General features: G+C 43.8%; 1 protein-coding gene across 1 annotated transcript in view; it reads left to right on the forward strand.

Moving 5' to 3' along the window:
• The first annotated feature begins 6,861 nt into the window (after positions 1-6,861).
• ANKRD44 (ankyrin repeat domain 44) overlaps positions 6,862-20,479 on the forward strand; it is a 306,969-nt gene continuing 293,351 nt past the window's right edge. Inside the window, exon 1 of the mRNA XM_036254347.1 lies at positions 6,862-7,087. Within this exon, the coding sequence (XP_036110240.1) occupies positions 7,061-7,087 (27 nt within the window). The 5' untranslated portion in view covers positions 6,862-7,060. The remainder of the gene's footprint in view (positions 7,088-20,479) is intronic.

Genomic DNA, 20,479 nt, shown 5'->3' on the forward strand with positions numbered 1-20,479 from the left:
TCATTAAATCTACATGAGACAGATTAACAAGAGAAAAGAACCAAATTTAGCTACATATGTACCACTGGAAACCCCACATGCACGAGACGTTCAGGGACAGAAAGCTAAAACGAGGTACATGTCTTTACCTTGGGGCTTCAGAGGGGAGGGATGTCACTGCAGGGTGATAAGAAGAGCAGATGTTCAGTAATTCGTAGTTTACCCTACCTTACAGATAGGTCAAAAATTATTTCTGGTGCTAACTCATAGTATGGGCAAGACCCCTATTTTAAATTCTTCTACGTAGTTAAGGGGGTAGGACAGAAGTTTCTCTTTAGCCTGGAAGGTCTTGGTTGCTTGTAGCTCAAAATAATCCACATACCACAGATGCACCTGTTGGGGTGACTTATTCTGAACCCCCACAGTGGCTTTCTCTTCTCTCCTTTATCCTCTATCCCTTTGTATTCTAAGATGAATCTTATCTTCTCACCCTCTACGGTTTTTCATTTGCGTTTCCAAGACAGCTATCTATAAAAGTTGAAAATAAGTGGGATAGAAGTTTAAACGCCACAGTAAACAATGTAAGTTTTCACCCAAAGTAAATGCGATATTCATGTTAGCAATCTCTCACAGAAAAACTTTGAATACTTTATTTCTAAATCATTGTCATAACTGAGCTCTTTTCACCTGTTGTACTTATGAAAAAATTTTTTGTGTTGCTGAATTTTACACTTTTGGTTAAAAAGTGGGGTTTTGAATAAGTACTTCAAGAAAAATGCCCTAGTTATATTGAATAGAATCACTACTTTGCCAGCTGATATCCCCTCCACTTGCATACTCTTAAAATCAGCTTGCCCTTATCTATTCCATCAGTACTTAGTAGTCAGCACTGTAGGGGGTACCAAAGAAGTATTAATCATGGCCAATGCCCACTAGAAGTTTATAATATAATGAGGAAAAGAACACAGATACAAAACAAAAATATAAGAAATTATAGGAGACTGATACTCATAAAATAATGAAATACAATGGATGAATAATAGCAAATACACAATGAAGTACTTAACTGAATGCCACTGATTCTACTTGTGTTAGAAGGTCAAAGACAGTAAAGATCAAGAGCTAAGAAAGGCATTCCCTGTTCTAAAGAACATAACCTTGAGCAAATCAACACTAGAAATAACTTTATACTATTTATTTGGGGGGAAAAACCCATCATCTTTCTTCAATTCTAAGATGTCATCTTTTCACATTTTAATACAATAGATATAATAGCTAACATTCATCTTGCACTGACTTTGTATCAGGTGCTGTTGTAAGTGCTTTATATGTGTTGATTTGTTTAGTATGGATCATTTAATGGGGTGGAAATATTTCATCTTCTTCACTCTGAAAAGGTGCTATTAAACCATTGCTACAAACTGGAACTCTATAGCTGTTTAGAATTCAAGAAGCATGGTGTGTGCAGAAATAAATAGTACTCAGATGAAAATTTATGAAAATTACATTGACCATGTTTTCTAATCTCCTTAGTCTAGGTTGCTAGGCCCTTGGTTCTGTTTTGCAAGGATCACCCGATAGCCCTGACACCCCTGGACCTCCTGTAGCTTACCCGTTCAGTCAAACGCCACAATGACTTCAAAATAGAAAAGTCTCCATGCTGAGATAGTAAGGTAACCTCATTCAAAATTTAACCTCCTTCAGCAATCATTTTTCACAGCTCTGCAGTGGTTTTTACCTTCGCCAGGACGGTGATTCTGATTTATTTACAGACAGGGGATTAACTCTCTAAACTACCAGTGTAAAGTCAAAATATATGATTATATTGGGTTGGGTTCCTCAGGAAACAGTCTATGAGATGCAGGTTCGGGTGCTGAGATTTGTTGGAGCATGATTTTAGGAACACCACCTTGGGGAATGAAGGATGCAGGACAGACAGAGGGAGAAGTCCACGTGTGATGCAGTTGCCTCATAGGACTCAGCTGATCCCAGGGGGAGCTCTGGAGCTCAGACGTCCATTAGAGACGCCCTGTATTGAGACAAGGGGTCCTGGCCTTTGTACCCTTGCACTCGTTGGTGAACAGCTCCCAGGGAGGGGTTGTAACCTTAGATGAGACTATTACTTTCGACTGAGGGCAACTCCTGGGGGATGATGCAACTTAAAGCTGTCAGCAGCAGCATTGACAGCAGTTGGGGGAATAAGAACTTTGGTCCTGAAGGTGAGAACTGGGTGGCACACCACAGCGTCCACTGCAGTGATATATACTCGTATATTTATATGTTAATATACACTTAGACATATATGTATGCATATTAATATACACACATGTATAGACATGCATTCATGTATTTATACTTATAACAATTTAAAAAGTACAAATCAAGTAAATAAAATAACCACGGTGAAATGTGGTATGGTAAATTGGGTGGATTTATTAAAATCATAGGCTATTATCTCTATAGTACAGTTGTTTTCAGGATTGCACCTTAGAGAATATTTTTGAAATCTGAGGGGTGTATTTGGTTGCCACAAAAAGTGGGGATGTTTCAAGTACTTATTGGGTGGAGATCAGCAATGCCACAAATCTCGCAACATGGATTTTAAGCGTCCCACTGGTTATTCATGTAAGTAAAAAACCTGTTTGTAATGATCTTATCCTAGAGCTTAACCCATTTTACAGATACACACGAGGTTTTTGTGCCCATTTGGAGAAGTGCATCCAAATAGCTCTTCCCCAGACCTCCTTGTCATCAACCTTCCAATCCTCTTCTTTCCCAGATCCTGGATCTGCTCCGGTCCAGTGTCTTACACACCATTTCTATTTGATGAGGGGCTGCTCTTGTGCATGGCCAATCTCATGGGTTGGTGGGTCAGATGACATCCAGTTCACAATAGGCAGCTGCGGGTGTGTAGTCACTTGAGGTCTCATGGTTAATTGTTCAAATTCAGTAGCAAGCTAGGTACAGTTTCTCTGATGGAGAACTGTTATCTTCAGCACAGGGCATGGTTTCACTCTAAACTAAGGAAGACTGCATTGTGACTCTTCTTCTAGAGTTTGCCAGAGGCTCTATATACTGTCCCTCTTTGCCACTGGCACTTCAAGTGTCGTTGGATTTCTCTGGATCATAAGGTCTTGTTACTGAGTCTCTTTTTCTTTTCTTTTCTTTTCTTTTCTTTTCTTTTCTTTTCTTTTCTTTTCTTTTCTTTTCTTTTCTTTCTTCCTTCCTTCCTTCCTTTCTCTCTCTCTCTTATTATTACTGATAAAAAATGCCAGCCTTATGGGTTACTGGGTAGATGGGTCAGAGCAACACACTCAGATGTGCTATATATTGCTTCCAAAATCCAAAGAGGCCCAACAAGGATTGTGTCTCATTTTTAGTGGTAGGTGGTACAAGGTGCAGCAATTTGTGTTTGACTTTGGAGAGATATCCTGATGTCTTCTGGATCAGTGGACCTCCAGAAACTTCACTAAGGTGGTGAATTTTCTTGGGGGTAATATCCCACCTGTTAGTTCCCACGTGTCTTATTAAGGCATCTACAGTATTTCCTTCTTGCTTAGGGAACCGAACCTGGGACTCTCTGGTCCGCAGGCTGACTCTCCAACTGCTGAGCCAAACTGGCCAGGGCTCAACTTGCTGTCTTTAATAAAGTGATCAAGATCTCTGCAGACTAGATTATGGCAGAAAGCAGGAGAATTTACATCCCATAGACAAAACTGTAAAGATGTACTTTGCCATATAAAACAGCTTTATGTGCAGATTGGAATAGATAAAAAAGCATTTCCATATGCACAGATGTGTACCAGGTACCTAGGAATGTGTTGATTTGCTGCAGTAAAGTTAGCATTTATAGAACTGCAGTTGAATTGCTTGATCATCTGATTAAGTTTACAGCAAGTCATAGTTATTCTCTAAGCTCCACCTGCCTCTGCATAGGCCAAATAGGTGAGTTACATGGGGGAAGTGACAGTAACTTCACTCCTGTGCCATCCACATCTTTTATGGTGGTGCTAATATCTACATCTCTCTAGGGATGTACTGTTGCTTTTGGTTTTTCATCCTGGTAGCGAGAGGAATTCCAAGAAGCTTCCATTTGGCCCTTCCCACCACAACAGCCTCTATTCTGAGGGTCAGAGAACTAATGGGGATTCTGCCAGTTATTGAGTATGTCTATCCTAATTACACATTCAGGAACTGAGGCAATAACCATAGAGTGGGTCTACAAACCTACTGGATTCACGGTGATTTATACTTGGGTGAAAATGACATTTATCACCTGACTACCTAACTCTCTACTTTGATTCAAGGACCCAGTGATATTTTGGATCCTTGGAAATTAGCATTAATTCAGAAACAATATCTAGTAATCCCTGAAATATCTGGGTATGTATTTCCTTTTTCCAGTGCATGGTCACCCTAGTAAATGACATCATTTACTTCCTTTGGGAAAGGCTTGGATGAAGATTTGTAGTGCATATTTATGGCAATACTGCAAGGTTCTTTCTTAAGGGGACCAGCTTGTCTTTTAATAAAGGGATTGTGTTTGAGAACTGGCTGAGGTATGGAAAATGGATAAGAAGAATGACTTTTCATTTTGATGGCCCAAGTCAGGTTTCAGGCAGAAGAACTACAGTTTTAGCTAAAGATCAAGGGGCTATTTCCAAAGTCTGCCCATTTATTTCATTCCTAGGGCCACCTAGGACATTGCCAAATACCCCTACAGGTCAAGATCTTTGAGTACTACTTTGTGCTGCCCTTGTAGTAAACATGCCCATATTGTCCCTGCCAAAAAATGCTGCCACTTGGTCATTGCCATCCCAGGACCCCATTATCATAGAAATCAGGGAGATATCTCAATGAAAGCATCTCCCACCACCATATCCAGCTGCTATAGAGCTTTTCTGGTACTCCCCTTACTAATGTCTTTTTCAATGCCTTAGTGCAGAGACCATCATCTGGGTCTCTAGGGGTAGTCATTTGAGGTTGGGTATACCGATTGCATATGATAAAAATAACTCCAACAGTCTCATCTCTATGGGCTTTTGGATTTCTTTCTCTATATCATACCAGGAACATTCTGTCATCTTGATCTCATTGAATATAGACAACCACTGAGTCAGAGTTTCATTTAACCAACTAAGAAAACTGCCGGAGTCACTTTTAACACTTGAGCTAACACGTTAAATCCAGACTTTCTGGTAAATGCACCCACGTCAATAAATTTAGCCCAATCCTTTGCCCTTTATTTTGTTTGGAACTTGACCAAGTTCCAGCCTTTCACAAAGACATGTCACCTATGACACCAATGTTGATATTTGAGTTGCTAATACAACACATTTATATTGGTCTGCATTTGTAGTTCTCTAATGCACAATGGTTCTACATAAGGTTCAAGCATCTTACTATTTATTTGGTCTCCTAATAGAGTTGTGCTATAGCATTTACGTATTGAAATGCACATTAATTATAAATTACTTTGATTTTATTTTTCCTTTATTATACAATTAGGACATATGCTGGTTTTTTGAAATTTGCATAGGTAACATTATCCAGGAATTTCATTTCAGTAGAGAAGGAAGGAACTCTAGCTCTGGTTTGCTGTTCCATGCCACTGGACTGCAGGTTTGCTCTATGTCCTTCCTGGGGCACATGGGGTGCCTGGGAGCAGTACCCCGTCTGCTTGCTATTTAACTCTTCTCCTCCAGGATCTCAACTCTTGACACTTTCTCAGGGGAGCCTGCCCTCACCCACCAGTCTGGTCTGATTCCTTTGTCATGGATTCCTTCACAAGCATTTTCTCACCTGTGATCCCTGATCTCAGTTTGTGATTACCGTCCTTAGTCCCGACTATGTCGTTTATGTCGGACACCTCCTAAAAGACTCCTAAGCAGCTATCTTGCCTGCTTATACTCCCTCCTTCCATCCCAGTGTCTGGTACAAGGTAGGCACCGAGTAGATAGTTGGTGAAAATAAATGTTTGCATCAAATTCCAGAAGCATCAACACCTACTATGATTATGAATAGTACCATTGTATTTGTATCCTGTGCTGTTTGACAGCTGAGTCTTCTATCTGTTGAAGAGCATGGTAACGGGATTTTGTACAAATGGGTAAATCAGAACAGGTGGAAACACTCAAAAGCCCCATTAATGCAGTAATTTGGGACCTCTTTTCTTTTCCAGTGACTCTGCTCTACCCCTACCTTCCCTAAAACAAAACCCAGAGTTCGAATTAATGATGGGGTCTGTGTGTGTCTAGCAGGGAGGTAGATGGAGAATCAGGTGAAAGGGTCAGAGTCCCCATTTCCTATCCCTCAAGTGTTTAAGAAACACTAAAGAATTACAGCGTGCGTAGGGCCTCCCCGCACTAAACAAAGAGAGCATCAGAATTATGGTCTCTGACCCGCGTGGGATCATGTGGAGGCCGGGCCATGTCATTGCAGATCTAGGGGGAGAGGTTGAGGGGAAAGGGTATGACCCAGTCTCCCAGGCTCAAGTTGGTGGCATGCCCGTGGTAGTCTTTCTTGCCCCCTCGGGGTGTGTCCGCGGGTGTGTGTGGTGAGATGGGGCTAGGTAGGATCACAAACAGCCTTGGGGGCGTCTCTAACCGGTCACCCTCTGGGGCGGGAGGACAGGGGGCGGCCCTGGCCGGTCCAGCTCGGCCCGTGCAGTGAGCAGGTAGGACAAGCCAGCGGCAGTCGGGCCCGCGGCGGCGCCGGGCAGGCGGGCGGGCGGGCGGGCGGGCACCGGGCAGCGGCTGCGAGGCGCGGCTGCGGGCGGCAGGAGGCAGCGTTGGCCCAGGCGGCGGCCGCGAGCGAGCCGCGCGGTGATGTCAGTGGCGGCCCGGCTGGCAGCAGCCGGTACTTCCTGTATAAAGGCGGGCGGGCTCGACTGCAAGCCCCACTAGCCAGTGTCAGCCTCGCGGCGCAGGAGGCGGCGGCGGAGGAGGAGCAGGGGGAGGGCTGTCAAATTCGGGAGCCAGATTTTCTCCCTTCCCCTGGCAATCCCTTCCGCTTCCCCGGCTCCTGGTGTGACATCTGCGGACCGGGACCTGCATGTGTGTGAGCGCCAAGCAGCGGAAGAATGGCAGTGCTCAAACTCACCGACCAGGTAGGGGGCGGCGGCGCGGCGGGCGGGACGGCGCGGGGCGCGGAGCCGGCGGGGGGATGGGGGCGCGGCGCGGCGCTGTTTACTCGCGGCGAAGGGGAGGAGTGTGTGCGGCCGCCGGCGGCTCCGAAAGCTGGGGCTGCGGTTCTCTCCTGCGCAGTTCCCGCCCTGGGCCGTCGGAACTGCGCTCGGGTTGGGGAAGGGGCTGGGGGCGCCAGGCGCAGCCGGGGAGCTGCAGTGTGGTTGTGTGCGCGTGTGTGTTGTCTCTGGACCCGGGGTGGGCAGGGGGATGGGAGATTCGAGGTGCTTCTCTGGCTCCTGGTGTGCTGCGCAGTGTGGGCTCCCAGCTGGTGCCGGCCGAGGGCAGGCGTCCGCGCCGCTGGAAGGAGAACGTTGGATGGAGGAGGAGAAAGAATCGCAGCCTGGGACCCTTCCCCAGCCAAGCCGGAGACCGGCCCAGACCGCAGCTCTTGCATGGTTGGCTGTCTTTATCCGTTTGACATGACATCCTGACTTCCTCTTTAGTAGCCCAGAGGCTGTGTATGTGTGGTGCGCGATGGGGACCCTTGGAGATGGTGCTCTGGGCTCTGGCCGATCTCCCCAGGGAGGTGAAGTCCAGCCAGGGGCTCCACTCACAGGAGGTGGGCTCCCTACCCTCTGCTTGTGTCCATCAGCTTTGTTGCTTTTCTTGCTGAGACACCACACAGGGCAGCTCTAGAGTTCTGGTTTGGAAAGGTGAGGTTCTTTGCTGAATCGGTTGACAGCCCTTGCTGTAGGTCTGTGGAATGGAAATATCTGACCTTAGCAGACTCTGCTACTCTTAGGACATTGACACTCATGGGCATCCAGCCAAAGTTACCTGACAAAACTCTGCAGGTCTTTCCACGAAAAAAAGAAACAGGTTGCTTCCCGCCCCACCCTGTCTCACTCTTTATTCATGGATAGTTAATGAACACTGTTTTGGGGTCCTGGTAGTCCCAGAGGCAATCCTGACTTTGATACACGTGGTCAAACATGCCTGTCCTTGGTTTCAGATATCTCGGACGTCTTGAGTGAGTTGCATATGGTGCCTGGCGATCCCCAGTTAGTATCCAGCCAGACCATCCTGCGACTCAAATACAGTCAATCACCACAATGATTTGCTCCCCTGCCTTTTAGAGTCATAGCTTTGGTTTGCTCTCCTTAAGTATTTTCAGACCTCTCTCCACCCCCGTGGTAGGAAAGGGATCACTGAATTAAAATTCACAATATTGTTAAATTTAGCAGGAGGAGCAGCTGGTATTTGTGATGAATCTACTTGTTCCCATTGGTTCCAGAGCATTTAAAAGTGTTTGTAAGTTGATATTAGGATTTCCCCCACCGTTTTTGGTCACATACTTCGACAACTGTTAGACATTTGCTTGTTTTAAATCTTCCAGTTTTAGTCTGACTTGGTCTTGTCATCTTTGCCAGTATATGTTACTTACTGAATTTGTCTGTTATTACTAACTCTTCACAGTACAAAAAAATACTTCTAATACTCATTGTTGTTATTATCACATACACAAAAGAATTCACATAGAATTGTAAGGGACCCTAAAGACCATCTTAGCCCAAATCCTTCACCTTTTAAATGAAGAAACTGAGCCCTGGCTGGTTTGGCTCAGTGGTTGGAGCGTCGGCCTGCGGACCAGAGAGTCCTGGGTTTGGTTCCCACTAAGGGCATGTACCAAAACCAAAACAAAAAATAAATAAATGAAGAAACTGAGATCTGGAGAAGTGAAGCCTGTCTTCCTCAAGGACCACAGCTCTTGGCCTGTTGGGTGAAGACTAGCCCCCGTCTTCTGCCTTCCAGGCTCTTGTGCTTTCTGCTAGAGGTTAAGACACCTCTGTCTTGTCATTGGATGTGTTGAAAGGGTTGCAAGAAGGCATCTTCTTCTAAATCAGTATAACACTAGCGAAAAGTATATTACTTGGTCTTACAAGAAAGAAAGTTATTTATTCTTTAGGACTCAAAGAGTAGGATTTTCAAAGATGTTTTTCTTTTAAAACATTTCTGAATACCTACCTCCCTTCTCCCAACAAAGTAGTATTACTATGGAGAGAAAGAAAGAGTTGTGTAACCTTCATTTGCTTCCATTGCCTGATGTATAAAAAGATTGGAGTTCTATGATTCAAGATCACCTTTAACTTGCCAGCCTATTTTGGGGGCAAAGCCAGAGGAAGCCTGGCTGAGGAGGTATTCTGAGTGGGGTGGAGTGGAGTGGTGGGTAACCATGGTTTCTGTGTGGCTTTAGGTCCAGGAAGTGTGTGGTCTTTCTTGCCTTATATAGTCTAACCTTTCTGTTTGAAACTCTAAATTCTTAGAAGCGGGTTCTTAACCTCACCAGAGACTTAAAAACCCCTTGCTTAAACCCCTCCTACATGAGATTTGCTCCATCACTGTGGGTAGGGAGCCAGCTGCTTGTAATCCCTGCCTTACAGTTTGTAGAAGACTGACTGCCTAGCTCTCCGTTCAGCAATTTGTAAAACAATCATTTCTTAATTCTTCCCTCATCTGTTTAATGCTCTATTTGTGTGATGACTCTTTATTTTTGCCAAGGCTGTGGATTTTTAGCTTGAGGACACATTCTTGCTCTTGATAACCCAGATCACAAGTCTTGGTTTGTCTTTAAATGTGCCTGAAGTAGGAATGAAAGAAGATGACATTTCCTGTCTTTCTGAAGCTGAGTGCAGGGTCTTCAACCGTCAGTCCTGCACCCACATCCCAGTCAGAGAAGAGGAGGAAAACGCCTTTCTTCACTCTTGAGAAGAAAAAAAGGGGGGAGGGGGAGGGAGAGGCAAGTGTGGTTTTCAGTTTGTTGTGTGTGCGTGTTTTTTTTTTTTTTTTTTACTATGAGAAGGAAGCTATTGCTACAAACTTGGCATTTAGCAGTTCTACATTTGTAACTGTGTCTCTTCTGTTTCCCTCTTCACACAACACACATCATTTTCCTTGCAGCAGTGGGGGCCAACCATCCTGGTTTGCCAAGGACTGAGGTTTTTCGCAGGATATGGGACTGTTGGTGCTAAAGTAAACCAGGATGAGTTGGTCACCTTATGTAGCATAGAACACACTCATCTATGTAATGAATCTAGTCATGTAGTTATTTTCTCCAAATGGACATTAGGAGGTGTACTTATATCTTTGATTTTAAAAAAATGAGGTAATTTTAAGTTTGGGAAAGAAAATTCTGTTACCTACAAATGTAATGCATTTTGGCTCAAGATAGCCATAAAACTCTGTAGTTTGATTTGCTGTTGACCTTTTGGGGGCTGCTGTTTATGTCACATAATTAAGACACTGCAGTGATTTTAAGGGTGAAGTCATGTCTTCGGTTTGGACCTCCTAAAACGGTGTCAAAGTTTTGAAGCCAGAATGGAAAATTCTCTTGGACCTTTGAAATGTTCACTCCGTATTCTTATCTGAATTTGCTGGTGACAGCGGAATGCCACCTCCATCTTCAGGGTTGCCTGTAGACGGCCTGTTTCAGCAGGTGGCCCGTTTTGGAGCTTCCTGCCTGGAGGCCTTCTGGTTTGGTGTCCCCTTGCCAAGTCCTAGTTCACACTTGAGTCACTCATCTCCTTGCCAAAGGCGGTGGCTGGCAGCTGTGGCAGTAGTAAGAATCTAGAAATCCTATAACTTTGAAAGCAGGATTTCTGGCCCACAGTGTGGGGCCTTGGGACCTGTTGGTGATTTTATTGGGCTGCCCTCATCCTCCACGGCTCCCCAGAGCACGGGGCTTACAGCAGACACTGTGCTCAGGCCTGCCTTCAGCAGAGAAGAAGGAGAAAGAAAGGCTTCATTCTTCGGACCGTTCTCTAGTTGTTTGGGGATCCAGTCACGTGGTTTGGGGAGTGCACTTTGAGGGCTGGTGTTTCATGGCAGAGACCTAAGAATGGCTTACATTTATCTTGATCTTATTGTATGCTGGGCCCTTGCTGTGAATCATCTCTCTTAATCCTCACAGCCACTGTAGTGTGATTCCTATTTTATAGGTGAGAAAACAGTAATAGAGAGGCTAATTGACTTGTTCAAGGTCACACACCCAGTACGTGATCTCTCAAGGTGTCCACCTACCCTGGCAGTCTTGATTGCATAGGTGGGGCTCTAACCACAAGGCTATACTTTTCACAGTTGAAAGGGCAGTGCAGCCAGAGGACTCACGGGTGCCTGCTGTAGTTTATGGGAGCCACTGGTGAGCTGGACCCTGCGCTCCTCGGAGCTCTGGGCCAGCCCAGGTCTGTGAGAGTCAAGGCCTCTGCTCCTCCCAGACTTGTGCCCGGCTTATCCTGTTAGCCTCTCCCCCTCCCCAGGCTGCTGAACCAGGTGTCAGTTGGTAACTTGGTTTTTTTTTCTTGGTCATTAACATATAGGCTTATTACAGAAGAATCAGAAAGCTAGATAAACAGAAAGAAAAACAGTCCAAACCATCTGAAGTCTCTGTAGTCAGAGAGGATGACTCTTGACATCTTGATATATTTTTTTCTAGTCTTCAGTCTGTGTAACCAGGTAAAATTTCAGACTTTATGCACGATGATAGCAGTGTCTTTCTGTTGAGCACAGAGCCGCTATCTACGCTGTCTGGACCAGTGACTTCTCCAAATGAGCGGAATTTACGCTTCTCTGAAAGAAGCAGTCGGCTGCTCTGGGGCAAGCCCGGTGGCAGCACACAGTCTAGCCCTGGACTGACTGAAACTTTAAAAAACTTTTTTAACTGTAACTTCCTCTTTTCCTCTAAACAGAGAGTAAATATAAACTCAAAAAGGCACAGTTGTTTGTGCCAGAAACAGGACTGAATCTTTACAAAGATTTCACTTTCAACAATACAATGTGAACTTTTATGGACTAAAGCATAACATGAACTAGTTTAAATGTAGGCAGGAGCTATGGAGAGCTGATAGCCCTGTGGTTTCACACTTGTGGAAGCTATGGCTCTCCTTTTTTGTCTTCCCCAGAGAACATCCCATATCAAACGAAGCTCAGTATAGAGAAGAGCTTGAAGGAGTAGTGGTCCCTGAGGCCCTTTCAAAGATCAGCTGGTGTTGGTAATATTCGTAAGTCCCTTTGTATGAGAAAACTACTGGTGACTGTTCAGAGTTTTTTATTTGTTCTGAAATGTCAGGTACTAAAAAAAATAAACAAATAAACACTAATATATATATATATATTTTAATTCTCACCTGAGGACATTCTTCCATTTATCTTCAGATAGAGTGGGAGGGAGAGAAGGAAGGGGAGAGAGAGAGAGAGAAACATTGATGTGAGAGAGACACATTGGTTGGTTTCCTCTTGCACTACCCAACTAGGCCTGGGGACCGAACCACAACTGAGGTACATGCCCTTGACCAGAATTGAACCCATGACTTTTTGGTTCGTGGGCTGATGCTCTAACCTCTGAGCCAAACCAGCCAGGGCCTTATAAATGTTTTGTAGATGATTGGGACTTACATAGAATTTGGATGTACATATCATTTTTATCCAAACTGGGATGACTTTTGAGAATGATGAGGTGTGCTATTAAGCTAGGGAAACAGGTGTGAACCCAGGACTGTCCCAGGTAACCTGGACACATGGTCACACTACAGAGGCTTATGTTTGTTCACCCCAGGCTTGGCAGGAGCAGTGAACTAGTTTGACTGGTAGACTAGTCACTCTCTTCCGAGTCAGGCTTACACTGGAGCAGGTACTCCAGAGATTGTTTTATGACCATGTGCAAGTCCAGAGTTGCAAGATGGCTTCTCTCTCACATATTCGTTCTGACCAGTTGGTGGAGGGGTGGCAGGAGCATTGTGTCAGCAACATTTTGATTCTTGCAGCCGAGGATGGGGGAAAATGCAATGACTGGTTATCAGTGTGTGCTGTGGGTATAGAGCAGACGTGGCTTATGTTGTGCATTAGTCAACCCTTCAGAAGTCAGATTAACCGCTGTGGCCTCAGGTTCCTCTTTGCAAATGGAGAGGTTGGACTGGATGCCTTGGTGTTTTGACTCCACCCTGTCCCTCTCCTCTCAGCCGCTGTGGGAGGGCGTGCTCCTCACGTGGTTTGTGTGGTAGTCTTCCGCACACAAGTGGCCATGGAGGGTGCATTTGCAGATGAGCTCTAATGGGCTCTCCAGGTAGCAAGTCGGTCAGTTAACTCCAGGTTCCAGAAGAGGGTTTGAACTAATAGCCATGATTTGGGACCCGATTCCTGCCCTGGATGATAATAACCTTTCATTTTATAGATAACCCAAGATTTTTTATTGTACAGATTAGTTTTATATAACAAAATTAATACAATAACAATATTATTATATAACATATATAATAAATAATCCAATATTTTAATTTTATTATTATTTAAAAATTAAATTTATTGAGGTGACATTGGTTAGTAAGATTATACAGATTTCAAGTGTACATTTCTATGATACATGATCTGTATATTGTATTATGTACCCACAACCCAAAGTCAACTTTTTGTTGTTAATCCTCACTCAAGTATATTTTTCCATTGATTTTAATTTTTAAATTTTATTTATTTTTAAAATATGTTTTTATTGATTTTAGAGAGAGAGAAAGGGAGAGGGAGAGACAGAGATAGAAACATTGATAGGAAACTTCAACATTGATTGGCCGCCTCCTGCATGCCCCCTGCTGGGGATAGAGTTCGCAACCTGGGCACGTACCCTGATGGGAATCGAACTATCAACCTCTTGGTACATTGGTCACGTTCAGCCACTGAGCCACATCAGCCAGGCCCATTGATTTTCAGATAGAGTGGAAGGGAGGGTAGGGGAGTGTGAGAGAGAAACATTGATGTGAGAGAGACACATTGATTGGCCAGAGATGAACATGCAACGCAGGTACATGCCCGTGACCGGGAATCAAACCTGCAGCCCTTTGGTCTGTGGGCTAATGCTCTAACCAATGAGCCAGACCAGCCAGGGCCAAAGTCAAGTTTTATTGATTATTCCCTTACTACATTTTAACCAATATCATATTTGCCTTCTGCCTGTCAGAGAGGGTTGGGAGAGGTACGTTCTTTTATCAATGTTTTTGCTTGTAAAATAGTTGGTAGCCCAAGAGGTTGTTAATGATTCATGACTAGTTTTTTTAAATGATCATATTCATAAATTTTAAGGATCCTTTTGCTTGTCTACCCCTTTGAAAACTGAAAATTTGTCTCATATTGTATTAATTGGACCAAGAAAATATGAAGTATGTAGTCCACCTTTGGGCTGTTTCAGGCTTTCCTAAGCCCATGCTTTCTTGAATTTCTTGGTTTTCATAATTTCCCATCTTCGACCCTCGTGAATCATAAGAACTCTATTGAAACTCTCTAGGCTGTCTTTAATACCAGGAGACCATTTTGCTCCAAGGGAACCTCCAGAGCTCCTAGTAGATTAGAGAGGTTGGTAGGAACATCTGAGGTCTCTAAAGGTTTTGGTGTTGGATTGCTTTTGTTTATTATAAAATAACACTAGGTTGAGAATCAGAAGACCTAGATTCTACTCATGTTTTTTTGTTTGTTTTTCTAATAGTCATAAGTCGGCTTTGGGAAAGTTTTGGCGTTAGTTTCTGTGACTGTAAAATGCCACCTTGTGGGTGGGTGAAGAATCCTCTAAATTCTTTCAAGCTCTAACAGTCTAAGAGAGCACCGCAGATATCTGTGTCAGCCTCTTTTCAACCCACGGAACCTGGATTCAACGAGTATCTGCCTTCCATGAACTTCTGATTTCCTGCCCAGGGTGGTGGTGGTAGCTTTAGAGTTGACCAGGTCTGAGAAACACATCTTGAGTTCTGCTAAGGGACAAGGGGACTTTCCCCAAGGATGTCATCTTCTAGGATCTCCAGGAACTATGTCTTGGGGACACAAAATCCCTCTGGCTTTTCTCAGTGTGGCCCTTTTACAATCCCCTGAGCCTGTTTCAGGGCAAAGGGAACAAACTGTGCAGACCCCCTGTTTGTCTGCAGACCTGTGGGGAGCTGGAGCCCACCTTCACCTTCCTCAGAGGTGCTGCTTTAGCAAATGGCCTGTCTCTCCCCAGAGTTGTGCTTTATTGAACTCCACAGTAACATCGGGGTCTAGCAAGCCTATTTCCCAACTGTTGGCCTCAGAGGTTGGGTGCAGTTGATAAGGTGACTACAGCTTTCTCAAGGAGGGAATTCCTACTTCAGTCAACAACCTCTGTGTGGGGATATCTGCTCAGTCTGTGGAGGAAACTTGTTTTGGTATCTAAGCCTGGCAAGACGAAGAGAAAGAGGAAGTGAGCAGAGTGTCAAGACAAAAAGTTGGGCAGAAGTTTGAGTCAGCTGGGACAAATCAACCAACCAGTCATCGTTAAAGAGTGGTTTCCAAAAGAAAGGGTTGCCTCTATCCCAGGGGTGAGCAAGATGGCTTATTGAGTTCGAGAAAGAAAATGTAGGATTCATATTTCTTTTAAAAATCCATTTAATTTTTTTTATTTTTAATATATATTACATACTAGAACTACAAAATTCTCTTAGATCCATTTCCCATTTTTTTACCACCTGGCCAAACCATGACTTGGATTGTTGCCGTGGCCTTCTGACTGGTCTTCCCTATCCAGTGTAGGCCCCTCCATTCTGCTTAGAGTGATGGATCTCAGGTCATGCTGCTGCTTGATTCAAAACACTCCAGCATCACACAGAGTGAAAACTAAAGTCGTGGAGTGACCCACCAGGCCCCCTGCACTCAGCCCCTCCAGCCGTGCCTCCTCCTCCTCTCTCTCCCTGGCTCCCTGGCGTCAGCACACTGGCCTCCTCACTAGTCGGTGAACATGCCAGGTGTGCTCCTGCTGCCTGTGAAGCTCCCCCGAGATGTCCACATGGTCCACTCCACTCTCAGATCATTACTCAGATGTTACCTTCTCAGTGAGTACTTTTCTGACCACTGTATTTAAAACCCCCACTCTACATTTTTTTTTCTATAGAACATATCCCTTATACTATATTGTTAATCTTAAAAAATCAAAAACAAAAACGAAAATCTTAAGGCCCTGATAGGTGTGGTTCAGTTGGCTGCCATCAACAAATCATCAAACAACAAGTGCTGGTGAGGGTGTGGAGAAAAGGGGACTCTAGTACACTGCTGGTGGGAATGCAGACTGGTGCAGCCACTATGGAAAACAGTATGGTGTTTCCTCAAAAAATTAAAAACTGAACTGCCATTTGACCCAGTGATCCACTTCTAGGAACATATCCTAAGAAGCCTGAAACACCAATCAGAAAGAATATATGTACCCCCTATGTTCATAGCAGCACCATTTACAATTACTAAGATCTGGAAACAGCCCAAGTGTCCATCAATAAATGAATGGATAAAAAAACTGTGGTACATATATACAATGGGACATTATGCAGCCGTAAGGAAGAAAGATCTCTTATCCTTTGAGACAACATGGAGGGACCTCGAGAGTATTATGCTAAGTGAAATAAGCCAAGCAGAGAAAGACAAATACCACATGATCTCACTTATTTGTGGAATATAATGAACAAGGTGGGCTGATGAATGAAATAGACCCAGAGACATAGAAAGGAGTATGGTTCAGACTGACAAACCTCAGAGTAGGAGGGTGGGGAGGATGGATGAGATGAACCAAAGAACTTATATGCATGTATGTGTAACCAGTGAACATAGACAACAATGATAGGGGGATGGGGGAGGGTGGGATGGGGAGGAGGGGGTCTGGGGGAAAAAAGGAGAAATATCTGGAACAAAAATAAATTAATAAAAATTGGAGGAAAAAATTAAATTGAGCTTTTGGTGGTGGGGATGGGTTAGCACTGTAGTTAGTTCTGAGCAAGTTCCAATTCTTTACAGGGGAAGTATTGGGGTGACACTAGGGAAAAGGGGATGTTAATTCAAAATATCATGGGAAGGGACACTCACTCCCATGGGCAGGTGGGTATTCAGGCATTCAGGGAGTGTTGATTGAACTCCATCTCCATGGCAATGACTCAGCTGGAGTCCTCTGTTCCCCCTCTTCCTAAAGAGGATAAGAGCAGGTAAGAACAGGTACAAAAAACAGTTAGAAACCGGACAGAGAATTGGGAATGAGGAGACAGACAATCCTCATACTTTATGTGATTGGATCCTAACAGCATCTCCATGAGAGAGTGGCTGTCATTCCATTTACAGGAAAAAGACTTGAGAGGTCACGTAATCTAGTCAGGGCCACGTGACTCTGGGATTCACCTCTGGGCAAGTTTGACTCCAAGCTGCACATTCTTAGCTATTGTGCATCTGGCCTCCAGAGATAGGCGTTGTCTCCTAGGAGGCTCTGTTCCTCATGGAGCTTATTATGGTCTTGTTAGAGATGACACTGGATGTCCTGTGCACGGAAGGCCCTCATCAAATCTTTATTGAATACACATGACATAGGAAACAGCTCTCAAAACAGGTATAGTGCAGGTTTAGGCGACATTTTGGGGTACTGAATAGAGACTACAGGAGTCCAGAGATGGGCAGAGTTGTTAAAGGCTTCAGGGAGCTGGAGGGAGTCCAGGTAGCTGATCCTTGAGGAAGGGACTGATTTAGGCAGCAGTTGGGGGTGGAAGGCATCCCAGCTGAGTGACCGGCCATGTACCTGTCAGGTAACCTGAGGACTGTGAGTTTACTGAAGCATGCGGTTCGTGTTAGGAGGCAGACAAGGAAAGGAAAGAAATATTCAGCATGCAAATTTGGTAGGAGAGGTGTTTGTTTATTAACAAATCCTGCTCACTTCAGTTCTTCTGCTGGGTACTACTTGTCATCTCCTGGAGACAGAAATTATTGAGTTTGCATCTGGACAAAACTCATTTTTTCCATTTGTTACAAAGGCATGAGCTTTTAAAAATTAATTTGTACCCCTCTTTATTCTAGAAAGCCTGGAAGCATAAAGTGAGGCATTGCCTCTGGGTCCTTTGGTCTCCACAATAGTCCCTGCTACAATGTCGCACGCCTGTGGACAGACATGTACCCAGAGGAGCACAGACTTCACTGAAAGAGGCTGATGGTCCTCATGGTGCAGGACTTCGATGGAATAATGAAGTAGACGTGGCGATGGCCTGTTTCTAACCTTATAAATCTTTTAAAATAAAAAAAATATTTAAAGAAATCCTCACTCTGGAGAATCTACAGAAAAAAATGATCTCATTTCTTTAAAAAATCAATTATAAGAAGAAAAAGATGGAGGAGAAAAATATAGATTAAATGAGAATTAAGACAAATTAATTACAGTGAGTAGTTTTGGATTCTGATGTAAATAAACTTAAAAGACACTTCTGTGAGACAATTGGAGGAATTGGAATGCTAACTGGATTTTGATGAATATGGTATAGTGATAATGTTTGAAAAGAGTTCTTATCTTACAAACAAACAAAAAACCAAACCAAACCACAAAACCTTAGCATTTTCCCAGGGCACCTAAACACTTCAGTGACTCACTCTTTTCAGAAGCTATTTCTCTTTCTCTTTACTTCTTCCTCTCTCTTTATGACCCTCTGAGTGCGCCACGTTCTTGACACAATATCTTTATAGGCCTGTTAGTAAGCCAGGACAAGCAGAATAGGGAAATTGAGACGGATAGTTAAAGGACCAAGCAGTTTACAGCTATCGGCAAATTGCAAAATCCTATTTTCCCCAACCAAGGACACTTACGAGTAAATGGTTTACACTGCTCCCTACTCAGGGAGATAGATAGCAGAAACCCAATTAGTGCCTTTTGCCAACCACACCCAAAGACAGATGAAGTGAAGGGAATAAATCTCATTTTGACACATCAGCATACAGCTTATGAATATTCTATTGAGAGCCACCTCAAGACCTTCCCTAAACCCCCAGCCTTAAAAAACCCTCAAAAGGAAGGACCTAGCACATGCTCTCCCTGCCAGGAGCACACCTGCATCCTTCCCTTCCCCCTCTTCTTCCCCAACTGGCATGCATCTCTTAAACTCTAAGAAACACCAAAAGACTTGCAACCAGGGAGCAATGGGCAGCAGCAGCAGCTTGTCCAGGGCTAACTCCCTGAACCTGTCCCCAAAGCCCTCCTTTCTGTGACTTCTTAGTGAGTCAGAGCAGCCCAGTCTGGGCCCATTTCCTCACCTAGTTCTTCTCCTGTTGCTTCTTCTACCCTCAGCCCTGCCTGGTTTCACTGTCTCCAGCTTTAATAACCATTCTCTAAAAATCACCTGGACTCGTTTTGTGAAATCTTTCCTGCACAAAGTCAAGAACCCACACACGATGGGCTGGCCTTAGGTGACCTGCTCAGGGCCAGGTTCCCTTTCCAGGAACATTAGAATCCTTTTTGTCGGAAGAACACACAATTCTGCTAGTTTTGTTGCCTAAAGAGTATGTTTCTGAGTTAGTTGTGAGGTTCACCCATCTGTTGATTTAGTTTAAGTGGCTCTTATAACTCAAGTCAGATATTTGAGCATCTGCCTTAAAATCACATCTGGTATACCATTAGGAAAACCTAGATATGGCTGTCCTTGTAATAAGTTTCATTGTAAGGTTATTTCCAGGGGAATTCACATATTAGAGTTGCCAAAAATCACTTTGTTACGTTAGCTTTTTAACCATGTTTCTATGTAAACTGAGTCTTTTTTGTTACATTAACTTTTAACCATGTTTCTAAGTGAATTGGGGTCTTTTTGTTACGTTAACTTCTTAACCATGTTTCTATGTAAACTGGGTCTTTTTGTTACGTTTACCTTTTAACCATGTTTTTATTTAAACTGGGTCATTTTTAAAGACAGCAAGCAGTTATAAGTTCTCAATTTTAATGACCCTTGCTGCCACACCTCTCTCTTCACCTGAACAGGAAGTGGGTGTCGGTTGCTGCACTCACAAACTCCAGCGTCCTGTTAGGCATGCTGAAATACCGTCGTGTGAAAACCCTTCCAGACCCTCTTTAATGGAGTCCAGGTTTAAGAGTAGACTGACTGTACGCTTGAGAAATGGCCAACTGCAGCTTGAGTAAATGATATATATTGTCATGACTAATATAGAAGCCAAGTGACTAGGATTTTAGGTACTTTGGAGACCAATATAAATATTTCTAGGGATCCTTGAGGCAAGTGTAACATTTAGTTGCTAATGCTCCTATACTTAGCAGCCAAGAAGAAATAATCTTTCCAGGAGCTTTGCTTTTTAGCAAGGAGCGTTATATCAAGGTTCCAGGTTACTCTATTACTGTACATATAATATTTAAAAATAGTGTGGCATCTTACTGAACAATTTCCCCAAATATTGCATGATAGTGGCATGGTTAAGAGAATACTGAAGTTGATGTTTGGAGACCTGGGCTGTAGTCATATCTCTGCTCTAACTAGATATTCAACCTCCCTGTGACACAACTTTCCTTGACTGTGAAATGGGTATAATAACAA

Source organism: Molossus molossus, unplaced genomic scaffold, assembly GCF_014108415.1.
Source record: "Molossus molossus isolate mMolMol1 unplaced genomic scaffold, mMolMol1.p scaffold_m16_p_11, whole genome shotgun sequence".
Lineage (NCBI taxonomy): Eukaryota > Metazoa > Chordata > Mammalia > Chiroptera > Molossidae > Molossus > Molossus molossus.